Source organism: Terrapene carolina, unplaced genomic scaffold, assembly GCF_002925995.2.
Source record: "Terrapene carolina triunguis isolate 2854851 unplaced genomic scaffold, T_m_triunguis-2.0 Scaffold21, whole genome shotgun sequence".
In the NCBI taxonomy this organism is placed as follows: domain Eukaryota; kingdom Metazoa; phylum Chordata; order Testudines; family Emydidae; genus Terrapene; species Terrapene triunguis.
The window spans coordinates 40,244,522-40,262,722 of record NW_020664372.1 but is presented as its reverse complement, the minus strand read 5'-3'; the positions used below and the strand labels follow the sequence as shown (position 1 = coordinate 40,262,722).

General features: G+C 40.8%; 1 protein-coding gene across 1 annotated transcript in view; it reads left to right on the top strand.

Annotated features, from left to right (window-relative positions):
• The window catches only part of LOC112109609 (interleukin-1 receptor type 1-like), a 37,198-nt gene extending 19,206 nt beyond the window's left edge, over positions 1–17,992 (top strand). Inside the window, exons 2-10 of the mRNA XM_029913409.1 lie at positions 2,888–3,137; positions 3,501–3,687; positions 8,146–8,308; positions 8,735–8,800; positions 10,635–10,758; positions 13,565–13,713; positions 14,649–14,792; positions 16,624–16,791; positions 17,613–17,992. Coding sequence (XP_029769269.1) covers positions 2,888–3,137; positions 3,501–3,687; positions 8,146–8,308; positions 8,735–8,800; positions 10,635–10,758; positions 13,565–13,713; positions 14,649–14,792; positions 16,624–16,791; positions 17,613–17,992 — 1,631 coding nt within the window. The remainder of the gene's footprint in view (positions 1–2,887; positions 3,138–3,500; positions 3,688–8,145; positions 8,309–8,734; positions 8,801–10,634; positions 10,759–13,564; positions 13,714–14,648; positions 14,793–16,623; positions 16,792–17,612) is intronic.
• The last annotated feature ends 209 nt before the right edge of the window (positions 17,993–18,201 follow it).

Sequence of the window (18,201 nt, the reverse complement as noted above, 5' to 3'; positions counted from 1 at the left end):
CCGCTCCAGCCATCCCCGCAAATGGCTCCGCTCACCAACCTGTGAGCCGCTCCAGCCGTCCCCGCAAATGGCTAAGCTCAACAACCTGTGAGCTGCTCCAGCGGTCCCCGCTCGCCGTTCCTTGGGCTGCTCCAACCATCCCCGCAAGGCTCCGTGCCGCTCGCTGCTCCTCCAGCCGTCCCCGCAAACTGCTCCACCAGCCACTTAGCAATATAGCTTCAGGCTCCCCCACTAGTTAACACAGCACTCAGTTCTTAGTAACTTTAGCTCTTAGTGATTTCAGCTCATAGTAGGGGAGCCCCAGTGCTGGTGCACTATTGGCCCAAAGTGAATTCAGCTCAGCAGCCTGTAACTGGACTCCTAATAGAATCAAAGTTAGCTCTGACATTCAACAGTGGAGAGAGGATGGGGTGTAATTGGTGTTTCAGGCCCTCAAAGGAGGGCCCATACTATCAGGTACAAATACCTATCCCCATCCTTTCTCAAGTCACTGGGTTGTGGAACCCATGTCCCTTGTCTAGCGAGAGCTACTTAGGTGATGGTGAGACCCTCTGTCATAAAACAGTTTCATTGTCCTTGATTCACATAATCAGGGTAACAACACTTTATTCCTCCTGCCCCAATAACAGAGAAACTGGGGATCCCACCCCATCCAAAGTAACCACTATCAGTTGCTGTTGTCTCATGCCAGGTGGGTGGGTGTGCCTATGCAAACAAGATCAGCCCCTGAAGTTCTTTTCCACACTCGCCATAATTCACCACCAGATGTCAGGGTAGAGCTCATCCTGACTCTGCTTACATATAGATATAGCTCTGAATTGCATCCATCTTGCTCTGCCCTTCAGTCATGGGCTAACAATCCAGATCTTCTGCTGCTGCTCTCTCTCTCTCTCAATTTCTAATAGATCTGGTCTGAATAAGATGCTATTGGGGACAGACAGTTATTGAATTTTCATAGAATGTTACTTATGCAAAATGTGCACATTTAGTGAAAATAAGAAATAATATATGAATTGCTAGCGTGATCTCCATATATCCTGGTTAATGCCTTGCTTCCTTATCATATATATCAGCATAAATAAATTACTATAATACGATAACCTAAAATGCTTCTTCACTTGATCTAATAGGTGGAACTTGAATTTAGATGTTTGGGGTGGGAGAAATATCTGGTTTTCCCTAACTGTGTTTTTTAATATAATATAGTTGAAGTTAAAAAAAAAAAAAAAGTATAGATGAGGTGCAGTATGAAAATTTATCTTAAATATATGCAGTAATACAAGAAATTTTGACTTTGCCTCTACAGTTAGAAAAAAATAGCTTATTTGTATTAGCATATCATTTGCACAATAATATGCCATATTATTCATTGTTATCTGATCATGTAATAGTAGTAATAATATCATAGCGATAATACTACATAATAGCATATAATGCCTTTATATTCCGAAGGATCCTATATTGCTTTTCAAGCTAAGGGCCAAATCCTCCTATCCAAAAAGCTTGCAGCAGGACACAGTCTGATTAAAAGAAAAACGCCATGAATTTTCATTCACTGAGTTTCTAACAGATCATTCTGGTGAAGATGGGTTTTATGTCTGTGGACAGAGGAGCTTTGTGGCTCGCTAGCCCAATGGATATCCTAACTTCTGTATGGAAATTTTGTGGCTAGCAGGCCATTAGTGTAGAGGGGCTGATCATGTGGGATATCCTCTGGCTGCTCTCTTCCATGGCAATAGGTACTCCCGTTGGCCTCCCTGCCTATGCATCTTATAATTCTTACCTGTGCCATGAAAATGCTAGCTGGCACAGAGTGGGCTTCCTAGAAATTGATATTGGGAGTTCGTAAAACACGTCACTGTTTTGGATACTGCTTCGGGTTTGGTGGCAGAAAGGAGTCTATTCCAGTACCCTTTATGTTCTTTATAGCCAGATCAGGTCAATATTTGCATGTGTTTCATACCCTCCACATTTAAAAGGGGAGGGATTTCTTTGGCTCTATAGGTACAGAAATGACTTCACCCACCACTAAAATACAGCCCTTTGTCACAGGCTGTAGCAACAGTTTAACAGCACACAGTGCTACAGAAAAAAATGTGTTGAAGTAGAGCATGAGAAAGAAAACCATAATCCAACTGAAACAAAAGGAATTTTCGATGAGCAATATGTAGTGATTGAGTCTGAAATAGAACCATGACACCAGAGTTGACAACTCTAACAAAAGGTTCATAAGGTAGGATTTTTCAAAAATGCTCACCGCTAGGCTAATTCTGCTCCCACTGAACCCCACTGAGTTCAGTGGGAGCAGAATTAGGCCAATATTGAGTGCTTTTAAAAATCATAACCTTCATGCTCATGAGAAGGTGGCTGAGTGGAAACCCCTTGATATTTGTACAGTTTATACTTTCATCTTCAAAATTCCATTAACTAGATGCTTTTACATACAGAAAGATGGGAACATGCATTATTCACTCTTGATGGCTTATTTCAGATGAAGAAGCTACATTAAGAAACAAAGTAAGAACAAATAAGAAGTCTGTGTGTGTGTGTGTCAGAGAAAACAACGATTCACTAACATTCTGCATCAAAGATGAAAAACAAAAATGGCAGCCCTGCAGTAGGGATTTGCCCATGTTTAAAGGTGCAACATGCAGAACCAGAATATTTCATTTCAGTTGCCTAGCTACATCCACCACATCATTTGAGTATGATTATGTGGTATCTTCCAGTCTGAAGATGAATAACAGTAGTTCTCTCTCCTGTAACTAAATTAAGGATGAATGTTGAAATTGTAGTAAACTTTGTCAACATAGTAAAGAAACAAACTCAAAATTTTATTTTACAATTTTTAAGCTGTTCTCTTGTTTTTCATTTTGTCTTCCTTTAGAGGAATGCGAAGTGAATGATGTGTTTCTTAAGCACAATTTTGTACATGAAGGACAGCCACTTGCTGTCAACTGTTCAGTAGATAAAATACTGAATTTTGAAAACACAGACTACAACTTGACTTGGTACAAAACTGGTAGCCAAACATCCGTGGCTAAAGACAAACATTCCAGAATTCACCAGCAAAAGAACTTCATTTGGTTTCTCCCTGCAACTTTACACGATTCAGGATCCTATGAATGTATTATAAGGTAAAGACTTTTTTTAAAAAAGTTATACTATTGCAGAAGTAAGATGCAAAATTGTGTGTAGGGGTTTTTTTTGTTTTTGCTTTTTTTTGTGGGGGGTGGGTGGGTGTGATAATCAGTATATAGTTACATTTCTTCATAAGTACTGCTGTGGAGGGAATTAATACAATAGAGGGCATGTTTATAATATTTTTACTCTTTCAAGATGGGCCAAATATAGAATGGTCAGTTTACTATAGAAACTACAGACTTCCAAACCCCTCCTCTTCCTCCTCTAAAAGAAGCTGCATATCTTGAAGTTGTGAGGCTATACACATGGATAATACGATAAGTAGTTTAATTCAGATATTTTATGTTCCATTGCAGGAATTTATCAAGCTGCAGAAAAATATATATGAACCTAAGAGTTTTCAAGAATATTTATGGTTTATGCTTTAATGAAAAATTTGCCATTGGGGAGGAGATACTAACATCGTCACATGCTAAGGTTGTATGTCCTCATTTGGATTATTTCAGAGATGAGGAGAATACTTTGCCCCTTCAGTGGTATAAGGTAAAAATAGTACTTTTTTTGCGGTCATAACTCCTTGATATGTAAACTATAATCAGTGTTTTTTAATATCAGTCACTGATGTTTATGAATGGCAATGGAAAAACTACAGCATATTTTAAATGAGACGAGCTTTTGCAAAATAAACTGAGAAAAGATGACAATTACCCTTTAGCTTTTGTTCTCTAAAGGCATGTACTAGTTAGACACCCCCTAATTTTTGGTCTGTGCCTTGTATTTATGAATTATGGATCAGAAAGTGAGCTCTAATTTGAGCCACCAAACCACATGCCATATTCTTACTTGCTAGTGAAGTGTAACTGCCTTGAATATAATTTCCTTGTGAAAATAAATTTAGTAAACAATGTTCTCATCTTTCATAAAGGGAAGGTATCTTGTGTGGGGTTGCTATGCTCCCTCTTACGTTAAGGCTGCTTAACACTTCCCATTATAAAATTATGTTACACAGTCAAAATGGCAGTGGTTGCTGCAGCTCTTTCCCTCATCCAGATATTCTTTGGCCTAGCAAAGGTGTGCTGGGCTGAGAGCCAAGGGTCCATGATGTTGGGGTAAAAGTTGGGAAACTTGAGTCACAAGTCCACCCAATTTGGGCGTTATCAATTTTGGCCTTTATTTATAGAATTTCTGACAGAATTATTGTCACTTATAGCATCTGGACATACATTTATGCCAGACAAATAATAACAGACAAGATGGAATTGGCAAAGGGCTCAAGTTACCACATTCCGGGGTATCGGAAGTCCTCCTAGAATTCTTGATGGTCGTTGTTTCCCCGATCTCTTGGTCTGGTCTTTCAGTCCTCTCCTTCAATTTCTGGTCTGGTATTTCTCCAGTTTAGACCCTTGTTCAGTTAGGTATTTTTAATACATTTCTGCATTACAGATTACTTAATAGTTATCCAATGAGCTGTTAACAAACCAACCCTTTGGGTTTTGGATGACCCATGCATTGTGCATGCTCAAATTCAAGTGCTCTGGTTTTGCAGTTTTGGTGTCATGTTGTTTTTGTGTCACCTTACCCTGGATCTCCTCTGTAAAAAAGGCTTCTTGTTGTTACAGGGTTGTGTGTTTTTACCCCCAGACTTCCAGCACAACATGTTACCTTTGTTTTGTTGGCAATAATATCGTTTTAAGCAAATCATCAATTCTGTATAAAGGAATTGCCAAAACCACACTTATGCCAGCAAGGTCTTGACCTAAGAGTTACCTCATTTGTACTCATTCACTCCCCATAATTACAAATCATTAAAAACATAGCTATCAAAGCTCCTAATCTTACCATTAATAATTCTCTATTTTATATTTCAATGTTATAATGAGTATATGTTCTCCCCTTCTGCCTTTTAATCTATTAGAAAGGGTGGGGGAGTTATGGAAAACATGATGATGATTCTTTAATGTCCGTATTTCTTATTTTCTTTAAAACATGGGTTTTTCATTCAAAGTCCAGTTTTCTTGGTGAATCATTTAAAAAAAATTAATGATTTTTTTCCCCTGTGAATGCATTTTGAGGGGAGTTTCTGTTTTAGGACCTTGATATTTAGTTGCTTTTAATGGCTCTCCAACAATGAGTTCTAGATACCTTTTTTCTACACCGGTGTTTGGTGCCCTTTACAAGCCTTATTAGTGAGCAAGGATTCATATCCCATTGAGAAGTTACACAAGGTCAATTCTGAAAATGCAGGGAACAGATTTAAAAATTGTATTAAAGCTAATGTTAAAATTATATAATACACAGCTTGAGGAAAGAGTGTCTGTACATCTGGATGTAGTGCTTAGATTATCTAAAAATACATAAAATGAAAATAAGTCATACAATACATATAGTACATAATCAGCGATAACCCAAATTTAGATTAATAAGTCTAAAGATACAGTATAGATAATAGTATCCAAATATTCGGGTACATCACTCATGAAAAAGTTATACAGAGAGTTGGTTGTGGAAAGCAAATATAGCAATGAGTGCAGATGGTCCCTCAGTAATTGAGAAATTAGGATAGGTCATCCCTTATAAAATACAATCCATCAGGGAAGTATTTCAGTTACTTTCCTGACTTTGCTTCTCATCGGCACTCCAGCTAATCTTCCCTGGTATTGCCAATGTCCTGTGATGTGTTCTAGATAGATGTCCCTCGACCATCTGATGGCATCCGACGTCATGAGTTGCCACATCAGCCAAGTGTAGCATTGACCAATGCCGCATTCTCTAAACACTTGCTCGTTACTGGGGTCCCATGCACCCAGAGCTCCGATGATCAGCGCATGAGTTTGAACCTCATAGTCCCTAGCACTCAAGGTGTTGGACAGAGGGACGTATTTCTCCAGCTTCCGAGATCAAGTGTCGTGGAAGGCCAGGGTCCTATTTTCAAAGGGAACTGTGACATTCAGCATGATGAGCTTCTTTCGTTCCTTGTTGATGATGACGATGTCCGGTCGGAGTTGGCTGTCCGTTCTGGGGATGGCAGAGTTTACAGCCACTTTCCTCAGGGATGGCGGGATGGCTCTGACTAGGCAATTCTGGATGGCATTGTGTCACAGATGCCAGGCTCTGGAATGGGGCTTGCAGCTACACAGGACTTAGGGTAGTGTCTCGTTGGCATAGCCACACTTCCTGCATTGCTTGTCCCGATTCCTGTGGCAGACGGCTCAGTTCAGTGGGACGCAGTTGAACCGGGCCTTGTGGATGAACCTCCAGTCGGCAAATCGGGTGAAACTGCCCCTGGAATGGTTGCTGTCATCCCACTTGCATATCATCTCAAAGGCCTTGCCCTCGTCTGGCTTCCGTTTCAGGTTTTCCACGTACTGGCAGCGGATGGCATCCTTCAGGGTCCTCTCCAGCATGGTTCTAGCTCTCGGAGTGATGATTGTGTGCTCTTTATTCTTCACCTGTGGCACCAGGACTCCCAGCTCCTGGGGTTCCTCGCACCACGTCCAGTGGCAGCTGATACTTTCTCCAGTCATTGTGTAGCATTGCAGGTCCGAGTCCAGAATGAAGCAGTCTCCTCCTTCTCTTCCAAATTTGCATTACAGTGAGCCACTCGAGTAGGTGGCGACATCTTGGTTGGAAGGGGTCCTGGCTATTCACTTCCTGATGACGTCATGCATAGCATTCTCTGCGAAGTTCCTCACCATGGTGTCAGGGCACGTCAGTAAGCAGAAGGCATGAGTGATCACCTCAACATTGCACAGATCACCCATTTGAGGGACTTTGGTGCCTCCCTGCCTGTGTGAAATGTACACCAGTTCATTGATGGCCCTCTGGGGAAGAAATATCCACTTCTTCACTAGCTGCCTAAAGGTGCTGTCTGCCTTGTTAAGAAGTACCTTCACCATGGCAGATCCCCTCAGGACAAATGAAATACGGGGGATCAGGAAGATGTTCAAGGCATTGATCTTCTGCCATGGTGCCAGTAGAGAGGAGTCGATCCTGACTACATCTCATAAGATCTCTGTGATGGTATCCTCAGGTGTCTGCTGGATGGAGAAACCTATGACTGCATCTCTAATATGGCAGATTCAAATCTTTTCCTTTTTTCCACATTGCCTATTAGAAGGAATGTGCTAGATCTGTGTGCTTGGCTGTGCAACCTGTAAAATGGCACTACTTCTGCATATGTAGCCGACCATTCCCATGTGCTACATGACTTCCTCCACTGGCTGGTACACAACTTGTTCCTGCTTCTTGCTGTTAGTCCTTTAGCTTAAGTGGTAGAGGTCTGTGTGGCAATCTTGAAGGTGCAGGGTTCAAGCTACCTTGATTATTTATGAAGGGGACTGTTACAGTTGTACATAATAGAAATGGTTTTTTCTTAACGAAACAGTCCTTGGTTATGACATAGTAAAAAAATACATTAAAAGAGTACTGGTAAAGTTGTCTAGCACTCAAAAAACAGGAAATGCCAGAAAGTCCTGTGATCTAATCCTACCTCTTCCACTGTCTTACTGTCTGACTTTGGCAAGTTCCTTTGTCTTCCTGTCTCCATTTCCCGAACTGTTAAATCTGAATAATAATAGTTATCCACCTTCCTCGCAGGAATGTTGTGAGGATGGATTAATGTCTGTGCAATCCAAAGCTCCATTTAAAAAAAAAGTTAAGTACTCTGAAAAATCAGATACTAGGTATGTCAGGTTGGGTGCCCGATCATTGAGGTACCCTAAATTAGTGGACATTTCTGCAAATTCTGGCCTCTCATTGCTTTAATTCCCCCTCTGTAAAATGAGTTATTGTAAGTAAGCCTATCTGTGGACAGACCTGGAGTTGGTTTGAATCACAACCTCAGAGCCTAGGGAAATGTTGTGTTTTTCCAAGACAAACCAGGGAGACTGTCCCAGCTTTATGGTCCAGGAAAAGCTTAGGCTGCAGCATACAGGCAAGCCCTGGAGGGACATGATACTGTATTCTATCTGTGATTTAACAGAGCATTGTAATTGTGTTTAGGAGTGTGAGCTGCTTGAAGAGGAAAGGTTTGTCTCTTCCAATGATTACCTTGTGATTAAAAATGCAACTCTACATGACAAAGGAAACTACACATGCAGAACATCATATACTTACAAGGGAAAACAATATAACATTTCACGAGACATTAGTCTAACTGTGACAGGTATATACCTTTTTATTTTTTATGCCCTTGCACTTCAAAAATACTATCCAGATTCTCAGCTACAGCTAAAGAACAGCGTGTGTGTGTGTGTGTGTGTGTGTGTGTGTATGAGACAGCGAGATGGTGGTTTACACTTCACTTTCGTATTCTTGTGGTTCTGCTGCCGCCATTGTGTTCAGGGTTGATCCCCTTGTGCCAAGATAGAGCAGCCCCAGAGCTTAAACAGGAGAGAAGAGTAAATTAACCTAAAGTAGCAAACAAAAACATCAAGGGTTTGGCTATTGCATTTTAATATTGATCACTATCTATTCAGAAGTCACTGTTTGCATGTCTGTCTTTAAGAATGCCATCACTGTGGGTGTGTAGCACTTACCATATGCTGCAGCGGCCATTGAATTTCTGAAATAACTTTGTTTTTGTGTTTAGTGAGTCCACGGAACACACCACCAGAAATATTTTACCCAAGAAACAATACCATTGAAGTAGAACTTGGTAAGCAAGTTTTCTTACAACAAAATAATAATGTGTATCCTAAACAGAATTTAGACTCAAGAGGATTTCCAAGTGCTGTTTGCTTAGTCATATCCTCCTTTACAGCAAAAGTGCCCCTTATGCAACAAAAAACTACTAAGAGTGTGTCTATACAACAGCTGGGATGATGCTTTCCTGCATGGGTAGACAGACGCACAAGCTTTGATCAAGCTAGCGTGCTAAAAATAGCAGTGTGGCCACAGTGGCATGGACTAGCTGCCCAAGTTTAATTCTGCCCAACCCCCTGGGTACATATTCTGGTGGCTAGCCAAGCTGCTACAGCCACGCTGCTGTTTTTAGCAGGCTGTCTTGAGCAGAGGTAGTGCATGTCTGTCTACCTGCGCTGGGAATCACCCTCTCGACTACTGTGTAGACAAACCTTTAGCAGCCAGGAAACTCCATGAGATTCAGCTCAGAGGGTCTCTCATATATTAACTTCCTGAGGGAGAAGAAGGTGGAACAGACAAGAGGTTTGACCTTCCAGAACCTAGGAAATGTCCAGGGAATATTTTGAGAGGCAGAGGAAGTTGTATGAGGTGACATTGCTTTCCCCAGCCGCCTTCTTCACTGCAGCACAGCTCCTTCTGTGCTCTTTAGAAGTGGCTGCTCCGGAACGCCTACAGATGTGGAACAGATCCAGCGAGGAAACCCCTGTGAAACTTTTGGATGGCTGATGCCACAGAGAATGGCTAGTCTCTCCTGGATTTAGCTCCTTCTGGCCCAGCCAGTCCCCTTCCTAACCTGCAGATCCCTGAACTTGTACATTTGGGTCAGAGGGGTTTCTGTGAAATGGAGTGGGAAGGCATGGAGAACGTAGTGTGGAGCTGCTGTTGTTGCTTTGCCCATCCTGGACAAATTGGAGAAATGGTCTGAGGTAAACAGGATGAAGTTTAACAAAGACAAATGCAAAGTGCTCCACTTAGGAAGGAAAAATCAGTTTCACACATACAGAATGGGAAGAGACTGTCTAGGAAGGAGTACGGCGGAAAGGGATCTAGGGGTTATAGTGGACCACAAGCTAAATATGAGTCAACAGTGTAATGCTGTTACAAAAAAAGCAAACATGATTCTGGGATATATTAACAGGTGTGTTGTGAGCAAGACACGAGAAGTCATTCTTCCACTCTACTCTGCGCTGGTTAGGCCTCAGCTGGAGTATTGTGTCCAGTTCTGGGCACCGCATTTCAAGAAAGATGTGGAGAAATTGGAGAGGGTCCAGAGAAGAGCAACAAGAATGATTAAAGGTCTTGAGAACATGACCTATGAAGGAAGGCTGAAAGAATTGGGTTTGTTTAGTTTGGAAAAGAGAAGACTGAGAGGGGACATGATAGCAGTTTTCAGGTATCTAAAAGGGTGTCATAAGGAGGAGGGAGAAAACTTGTTCACCTTAGCCTCTAAGGATAGAACAAGAAGCAATGGGCTTAAACTGCAGCAAGGGAGGTTTAGGTTGGACATTAGGAAAAAGTTCCTAACTGTCAGGGTGGTTAAACACTGGAATAAATTGCCTAGGGAGGTTGTGGAATCTCCATCTCTGGAGATATTTAAGAGTAGGTTAGATAAATGTCTATCAGGGATGGTCTAGACAGTATTTGGTCCTGCCATGAGGGCAGGGGACTGGACTCGATGACCTCTCGAGGTCCCTTCCAGTCCTAGAATCTATGAATCTATGAAAAATCCATGCCTGTAGCTGACTTCAGTGGATTTTGCATTCTTATATGTATTAGTGTAGGGAATTGTATGGCCCTTAACTACAATATAGTTATTTAAATTGCCACTTTGTAACACTGTCTTGTAGGCTCACGTGTCATAGTGGACTGCAGTGTAACAGGCGCTGAAGTGTTTCAGGTGTACTGGACAGTCAACAACACATACATTGATATATATTATAAGAGTAGAATTTTTGAAGAGGAAGATTATGAGTAAGTATGCTTCAAGATCAGAATGTATTGGATTATCAGCTAAAATCTTGTATAATTTCTCTGTTTTGTTTGAATCAGCCATGGAAAATTTACTGTTACACAAATAAACACACTTTTGTGATCTAATTATAGGTGGGGCTGGTAGCACTGCCTTTTACTAAGGTTCCCAACACTTTAGGTTAGAAGACCTTGTTTTCAGTTGCTTATTACTTTGCCAAACTTTAATTGTTTGGGCTGAAATTTTACATGCTGGGTTCTGCTTCAAGCTGATTTTTTTTTCTTTTAATTCCCGTCAAAACGGTTCTGACATTTCTGAGAATGAGGTTGGGGCAAAATGATTTTTTTTTTACCCTATGTTACAAAATTCTGGCAACCTTTTATTTGAAAAGCTCTAGTGCCCATATGCTTTGGAGCAGGGGCTTTAAATTTGGCTGGAGGTGGCCTCTGTGTCAGGGTTGCATATTTTTCCATCCCTATGAAAATCTGCCTAAATTTGGCTAAATTATGAGCCTTAGAAACTTCTTAGATTTTACAGGTAAATTCCCTGAAGATTCCGTCCACATGGAACATGCTTCAGACGAGGGCTCAGCAGGACTTTCCCTGCACTTGCAGCTCTGGGATGCTGTCCGGTCTGGGTCTGGGCACCTGAATTGAGAGCAGGGAGACTCCCTCTCCTGTGCTCTCAATGACTACCCCCTCCACACACATACACACACACACACACGCCTCATTGGGCCCAGGCAGTGTGAGAGAGGAAGCTGCCTGATTCAAATGCAGGGGGGACTAGAGCCAGACATGTAGGGGTGTAGACAGGGACAAGGAACATTTGGGAGGCAGAAACTGTGACTGGAGGCTGGCAGGGAGGGGCTGAGGGAAATAGGGACTTGGGGTGGGCAAGGAGGCTAGGATTGGGAGCTGGAGAGGTAAATTGGGAAGAATGGGAAGCCAGTAGGTGGGGGGAGGACTGAGATTGTGTGAAGAGCTAGGGGAAGATTGGGACTTTCTGAACAAGGAGACTGAGAACCAGTGGGGTGAGGAGAGAAGGTGGCAAGGAGGGGAAACAGATTTGATGATGAGTCTGGGTACAGGAGCAGAACTGGGACTGGCTGGGAAAAGAGACTAGGACAAGGAGCTGGGTGTCGGGGAGGAATTGAGGGAGGAGGTGGCTGGGCTCCAGGGTTGGGGAGAAAGATGGATCAGATGAGGAGCTGGGATGGGAGGAACTGGGACTGACTGGGTAAGGGGACTGGGGCTGGGACAGAGTCTTAGGTGCCTCAAATTGGGCACCCAAAATTAGTGGACACTTTTTGACCTCAATCCTTCTGTGCCTCAGTTTGCAAAAAAAAAAAATCTGCAAAATGGGGCTTCCACCACCCCTCATCTCCTGGGGATTTTGTGAAGATGAATGAATGTTTGTGAAGCACTCAGGTACTGTAATGAAGAAAAGCCATAGAAAATCCCACAAGGAAATTATTAATTCTATCTTCAGAGTGTGGTCTGAATAGCATGTGGTAAATCAGGCCTAGGGTTACACATTGAACAACAAGGAGAAAATAAAATTTTGAATAGTTGCTCACTAAGTGAGCACCATCCATCCTGTGCAATGAATGACACATGGTCCAATGGAAACAGAGTAAGTGATCATGTAACTAAAGACTATATCATAATGCAGCCATGGAGGAGGCCCAGATTAAGGTTGTCCAGTCATAATTCTGGCATTTCCTAACTTTTGACCTTGCAACCTCAATAATATTTTTTTAGTTTAGGGGTTTTATTGTATGTAATAGATAATTAATCCATACATCACTGATGCATAAGGTCTATAACCTTCATTTATGAATATATTTAAATAATTAGTTGACATTTCAAATGATAAATAGAATATTTTAAGTGATAAACATTAATTGGATAAGCAGATAGGTTCTTTAATGTGCGACACGTAATATGAATTTAACAAGATAAATGATATCCCCCATTCGCCCAGTACTAAAAAGTTACAGTTTCTAATGTAACATTTACCCCATCACACTTAACTAAGCCGATGTGTGATAAGGTTAGTACCACGGGGGGCTTGGGAAATACCATGGGGAAGAATTTGTGTTGGGCCTCTTAAAAGTGCAGCACAAACCTCACAGCCCAGGGAAGGGAGGGCTAAGCCCTCCTAATTCTGTGCTACTCCTGGGGCTGAAATGGCAGCCATGCCTGAACTGTCTGTGGGTGATGGTACTCCCAGAATTGTATCAGTGTTATGGTCCCACCTCCTCTAGCTCCAGCCCCACCCCTGGCCCATTTCCTACACCAGGGCTTGTGGTGGGATGGAAGAGGGACCTTGTGTGGTAGCCTGTAGCTTCCTTATGTATACTTATGCTGGGGGCCATTCTCCCCCAGTCATCTCTGTGGCCTCTACAGCTGCATCCACAGCGTTCAAAGACATTAAAAGCTCTAATACAATCCTTTCTCTACCCTCATGTTTTTGCAAGCTGAAATGTGCCCGTAAGTTTAATGTATAAAGCAAATATTTTATACGAGTAGCCTACAGAAACTGTGTATGCTTTTGAGGAAACAGTGCATCAACTGTGTTTATATAAGGATGTCTCCTGATCTCCATCTTGCTTGTCAGAGATAGACAAAGTGTCATGATGATCCCCTTATAGATTCAAGCTATCCGTCAGTTCTGAAAAGAATCTGATATATGGTCATAGTGTTGAAGATCAGTGACTATTGTCCTGTTGTGATTGCTAGCGAAGAAACCACTTCAGTAAGGATTGAGTTGTTTTTATTACTGTGTTTGCTACCTTTTGGATAGAGGCGAAACTTTCTGTGATGGACACCCTCTCACTACAGTGAGACTCAACATTTCCGAAGTCAATAGCGAGGATTACGAACATCACTTTGTCTGCCATGCTTTGAATTCCTTTGGTCAAGTTGCAACATATATAGCAATAAAACACAGAGGTAACACATTATTGGATACATTTGATTTGACTTTCCCAGGAAGAGTTGGATACTGTGCTCAGATACCATAATTATGTGAGATATATACGTATCTAAACAGATAAACTGCTTTTCCTTTTGATTAACTTTAACTTTAAGATGTGTGAGTTGCGGGGGAGGGCAGGAATCAGAAGGGAAGGTAGGGGTGTGTGTGTGTGTGGAAATTGGAGGTGAGCATATGAAGATTTAGGAGATTAATAAAAAGGCTGAATGTACATATGTGAAGGGAAATTTTAAACAGCAGAGTTTGGAGGGATTTCTACACTAGAGTAAATTATGAGAAGCTTTCAAGGAATAGAAATGAATGAATTCAAAACTACTGTGCCATATGTTGGATGATCAAAAATTGAGGCACTCAGAAATTTGAGCCTAAATGACTTGCTTATGGCCACACACTGAGTCAGTGACAATGCTTGGAATAGAAATTGAGTCTCCTGACTCACTATCTTACACACTAACCATCAGAAATCCTCAACCTGGACTACACACAACAATCAATCATTGTGGGTCAAATTTAGGGGTTACTTTTGAAAATGTGTGTATTAATTTCTTTATGCCAAGGTTTCTTCATCTATAAACTACTGCTAACACTATTTAACCTAGAGAACTGTTATGAGGATTTATTCATGCTTGTAAAGAGCATTCACATCCTCCAGTAGCAGGTGTTATGAAAACATAAAATGTTAATTATTTTCCTGTGTATTAGATGCTCTACTTTTTGCTTTGCCCAACCAATAATTGATATGGTTGTTCTATAGTAATACATATGTATAGTTTATTTTTATTAAAAAAAATGAGAATATAGAAATGTAGCTTTTGAATATTACTACAGTTGTTTGAAAGTTCAAAGTTGGACAAATTCCGCAGTTTCTTCTTTTTTTCTTTTACTGATGCAGTTGCAGATTTTCACAAATCACTGACTGGAGGATTCATTGCATTGCTGCTTTTAACAGTTGTTACTTTATTAATCTTCAAGCTTTTCAAGATTGACATTTTGCTTTGGTATCGTAGTTCTTGCTGTGCTTTTTTAAAGAAAGAAGGTATGTCAGAGTAGCCAGTTTGCTACCGTTTTATATTGATTTTTGTAACTTACAGAAGAGTATTTAGGAAGGTCTTCTGATGATGGGGAAGAAATGACCCCCGGGGTAGAACTTGTTTAGAATTTTCTAAAGCAATTGGAGCGTGTTTGAAATGAGTGAGTAAAATGCATACCATACTAAGATGATAAACAATTGGAAGTATATGTGGCAATGATGGTTAAGTGGTTCAACCAGAAATCCATGCTTTCCCCAGATCTGTGGATTGCTGTCTGCTTTGCTAAAAAATGCGCCTTGTTTTGCCATAAGCTTTATAGCTTACCTGTTGGTGACCAGTAGATGTCACCAGAGCAACGTACTGCCATTTAGCAGCAATGGTAATGCCCAAGGTTAAAAATAATTAAAAAAAATAAAATAAAATAATAATAAAAAAGCTTTGTATAGGAGAGGCAATATGAGATTTTGCCTGGAATGTTTCTATTGAAAATCAGACTCTCAGACACTGTCTTCAAGTTCCTCTTTTTATCCATCCCCTTCTCCGTCCCCTTCCTTTTAAAAGCTGAAAGCTATGAGAGGCAGGTGCCAAAGGGGGAAAAAGTGCCACCACTGCCCCATTCCTTGATTACCATGTATTTTATTACTTTTATGCACTGTGGGGATGTGTGCAAAGGTTTGAGAAGGGGGAGCAGCTGCTACATGATATATTATTCTTTGTACTACAGAAGCACCTAGGAACCCCTGTCACTGACCAGCATTCTGTTGTGCTGGTCACTGTACAAGCCCAGAACAAAAAGAGGGCCTTTGCCCCACACAGCTTACAATTAGAGCCAGGCAACATTTTTTGGAGGAATGGGTTGTTCCTGTTTTGGTCAATTAGAAACTATTTGTGAATTTGGTACAAATTTGCCAAATACTCTGGGCCCAAAATAACAATAGTAATGTTGAATATGAATGAGTAGCCAAAATGAATAGAGGCGGTGATGCTGCTGCTGCTCCCCTTATAGCAATGGGGAGGTAGGGGTGTTGCTCTTATAACCTTTAACCCCGTGGTTAGGGCACTCACTCAGGATGTGGGAGACCCAGGTTTGAATCCCCACACTGGAATAGGGTTTTGAACCGTGGTCTCCCCCCTTCTTCTACTAGCATTAGCTTCCTGTCCTGCTCAGGGAGAGGATTAATGTTTAGTAGGGCTGGTTGAAATGATTTCATTGGAAAGGAATTTTGACGAAAAATGGATTTTGGTCAAAAATTAAAATTTTCATAGGAAAATTTCATGTGACAAAATTTTCCAGTTTTTCAATGAAAAACCAGATTTTGGGTTTTGGTAAAAAAAAATTTTTTTTTTTTTTTACTCAACATGGTTTTTGAAAAGCATTTGAATATTTTTGTTTGCTTTGTTTATGAAAAAATTATACTTTTTTTTTGGTGGGAAATTTCTACCAAATCTAAACCTCCAAAATGTTCTCAAAATTTCTGCTGACAAATATTTGGCATTTCCCACCAGCTCAGGTGTTCAGCCAATGTCAGGCAGGAGAAGGGCTGGAGACCATTCTGGAGGAGGTAGGTATGCTTGTGGATGTCTACCTAGAACCAGTGGGGCTGGGACTTCTTTCCCTGCAGATCGTAGGGTGCTGTGCCCAATCCACATTGTGGCAAACCCCTCATCCATGAGGAGAGAATGAGTTAGATCTATGGCTGGTCATCCACCTTTCATTTTAGAGCATTTCATCCTCTTTCCTGGTGGTTTGCCAGAGGATTTTAAATACTAAACAATTAAAATTGTAATAAAGGTAGTTTTTTTTTTTTAAAGGAGTCTCTTGCTCTTTCTTAATAGCTTCAGATGGGAAGATCTATGATGCATACGTCATGTATCCAAAACCCAATGGGGTGAGATGTATCTACACCCTGAACAACTTTGTTCTGAGAATACTACCCGAGGTCTTAGAGAGCCAGTGTGGATATAATCTTTTTATACTTGGAAGGGATGATTTACTAGGGGAAGGTACGTTAAAAATAGCAAAATTAATATTACCCTTGCTGTGTTTCCATTTGACATGTTATTCTAAGATTTGTTGTGTATGCTGGTGATGAAAAAACAATGTGAGACTGACTAATTTTGTAAACTTAGTTTAGCTGCATTGACTATACCATTGCTGATTTTTAAGGATGAGGGATTGGAGCAACTATTCCCTACAAAGAATTCCTCTTCTGAGACAGAAATACAAGATGCCATTATTTAATTAAAAAAAAAAAAAAACCTCAAGTGAGAATAACAAGGATACCAATCATTATTGATGATGATGATAATGATAATAATAATAATCTAGTTTTTATGTAGAGCTTTTCATCAGTAGATTTCAAAGAGCTTTGCAAAGCAGCTAAGAATCCCCTATTTTACAGATGGGGAAACTGAGGCACAGAGTGGTGACGTGACTTGCCTAAAGTCAACTAGCAGGCCAGTGGTCAAACTGGAAGTAGAATCCAGGTCTCCTGAGTCCCAGTCCAGTGCTTTATCCACCAGGGAACACTGCCTCCCACATGCCATTAGTGGGTTTTGTGGTGTGGATGTCTGTTCAATGAGATCTAGACTACAAACTCATTTCACACAGGTCACTGGCAAGTCCTCAGGTAGAAACCACTTTTGATTGCTGCTGAAGTGAGCTGGATTGGAACTAACAATCTGTTTTTGAAAGGTTCTATATTCTACTAATCTTCTGAGCGAGCCACTGCCCCATTAGTATGTACTTTTAAAATAATGAGAGACGTTTTGCATAAGTTGAAACTTTTCTATGCCTACTTTGATCATTCTTGCATTACTTACAGCTGTGGTCAATGTTATTGATGAAACCATCAAACGAAGCAGAAGACTGATGATAATTTTAGAATCAGAAGCATTGAGTTACAATGTGTTAGAAGATACCTTTGAACAGCAACTGGCTGTGTACAATGCTCTTATCCGGGATGAAATAAAAATTATTCTGATTGAACTAGATAAAATACAGGACAACACGAACATGCCAGAATCCATTAAATACATTAAACAAAAGTATGGGGCCATCCAGTGGAAAGGGGACTCCACAGAGAAATCTCACTCAGCAAATAAAAAGTTCTGGAAAAATGTGAGATACCGAATGCCACCCAGACAAACAGTGTCTTCCTTGGATCCAAAAACTTTTCGCTATTCTGCAGCAACAGAAAGATGATGATGATGATGTATTTTAATGGCACAGACCAGCTCACTTTAAAATATTTACTATGGACTATTTGTCTTCAGAAGCTTCTAGTGTGTATTACTAACTGGTCACCTCAGTCACTTAAATGCTTTGAAGATTAAAAAAGCCCCTCTACAACATAATTTCATTGTAGATTAAAAAATTCAGTTGCCACTATGCCATTGTGCAGATATTGGGAG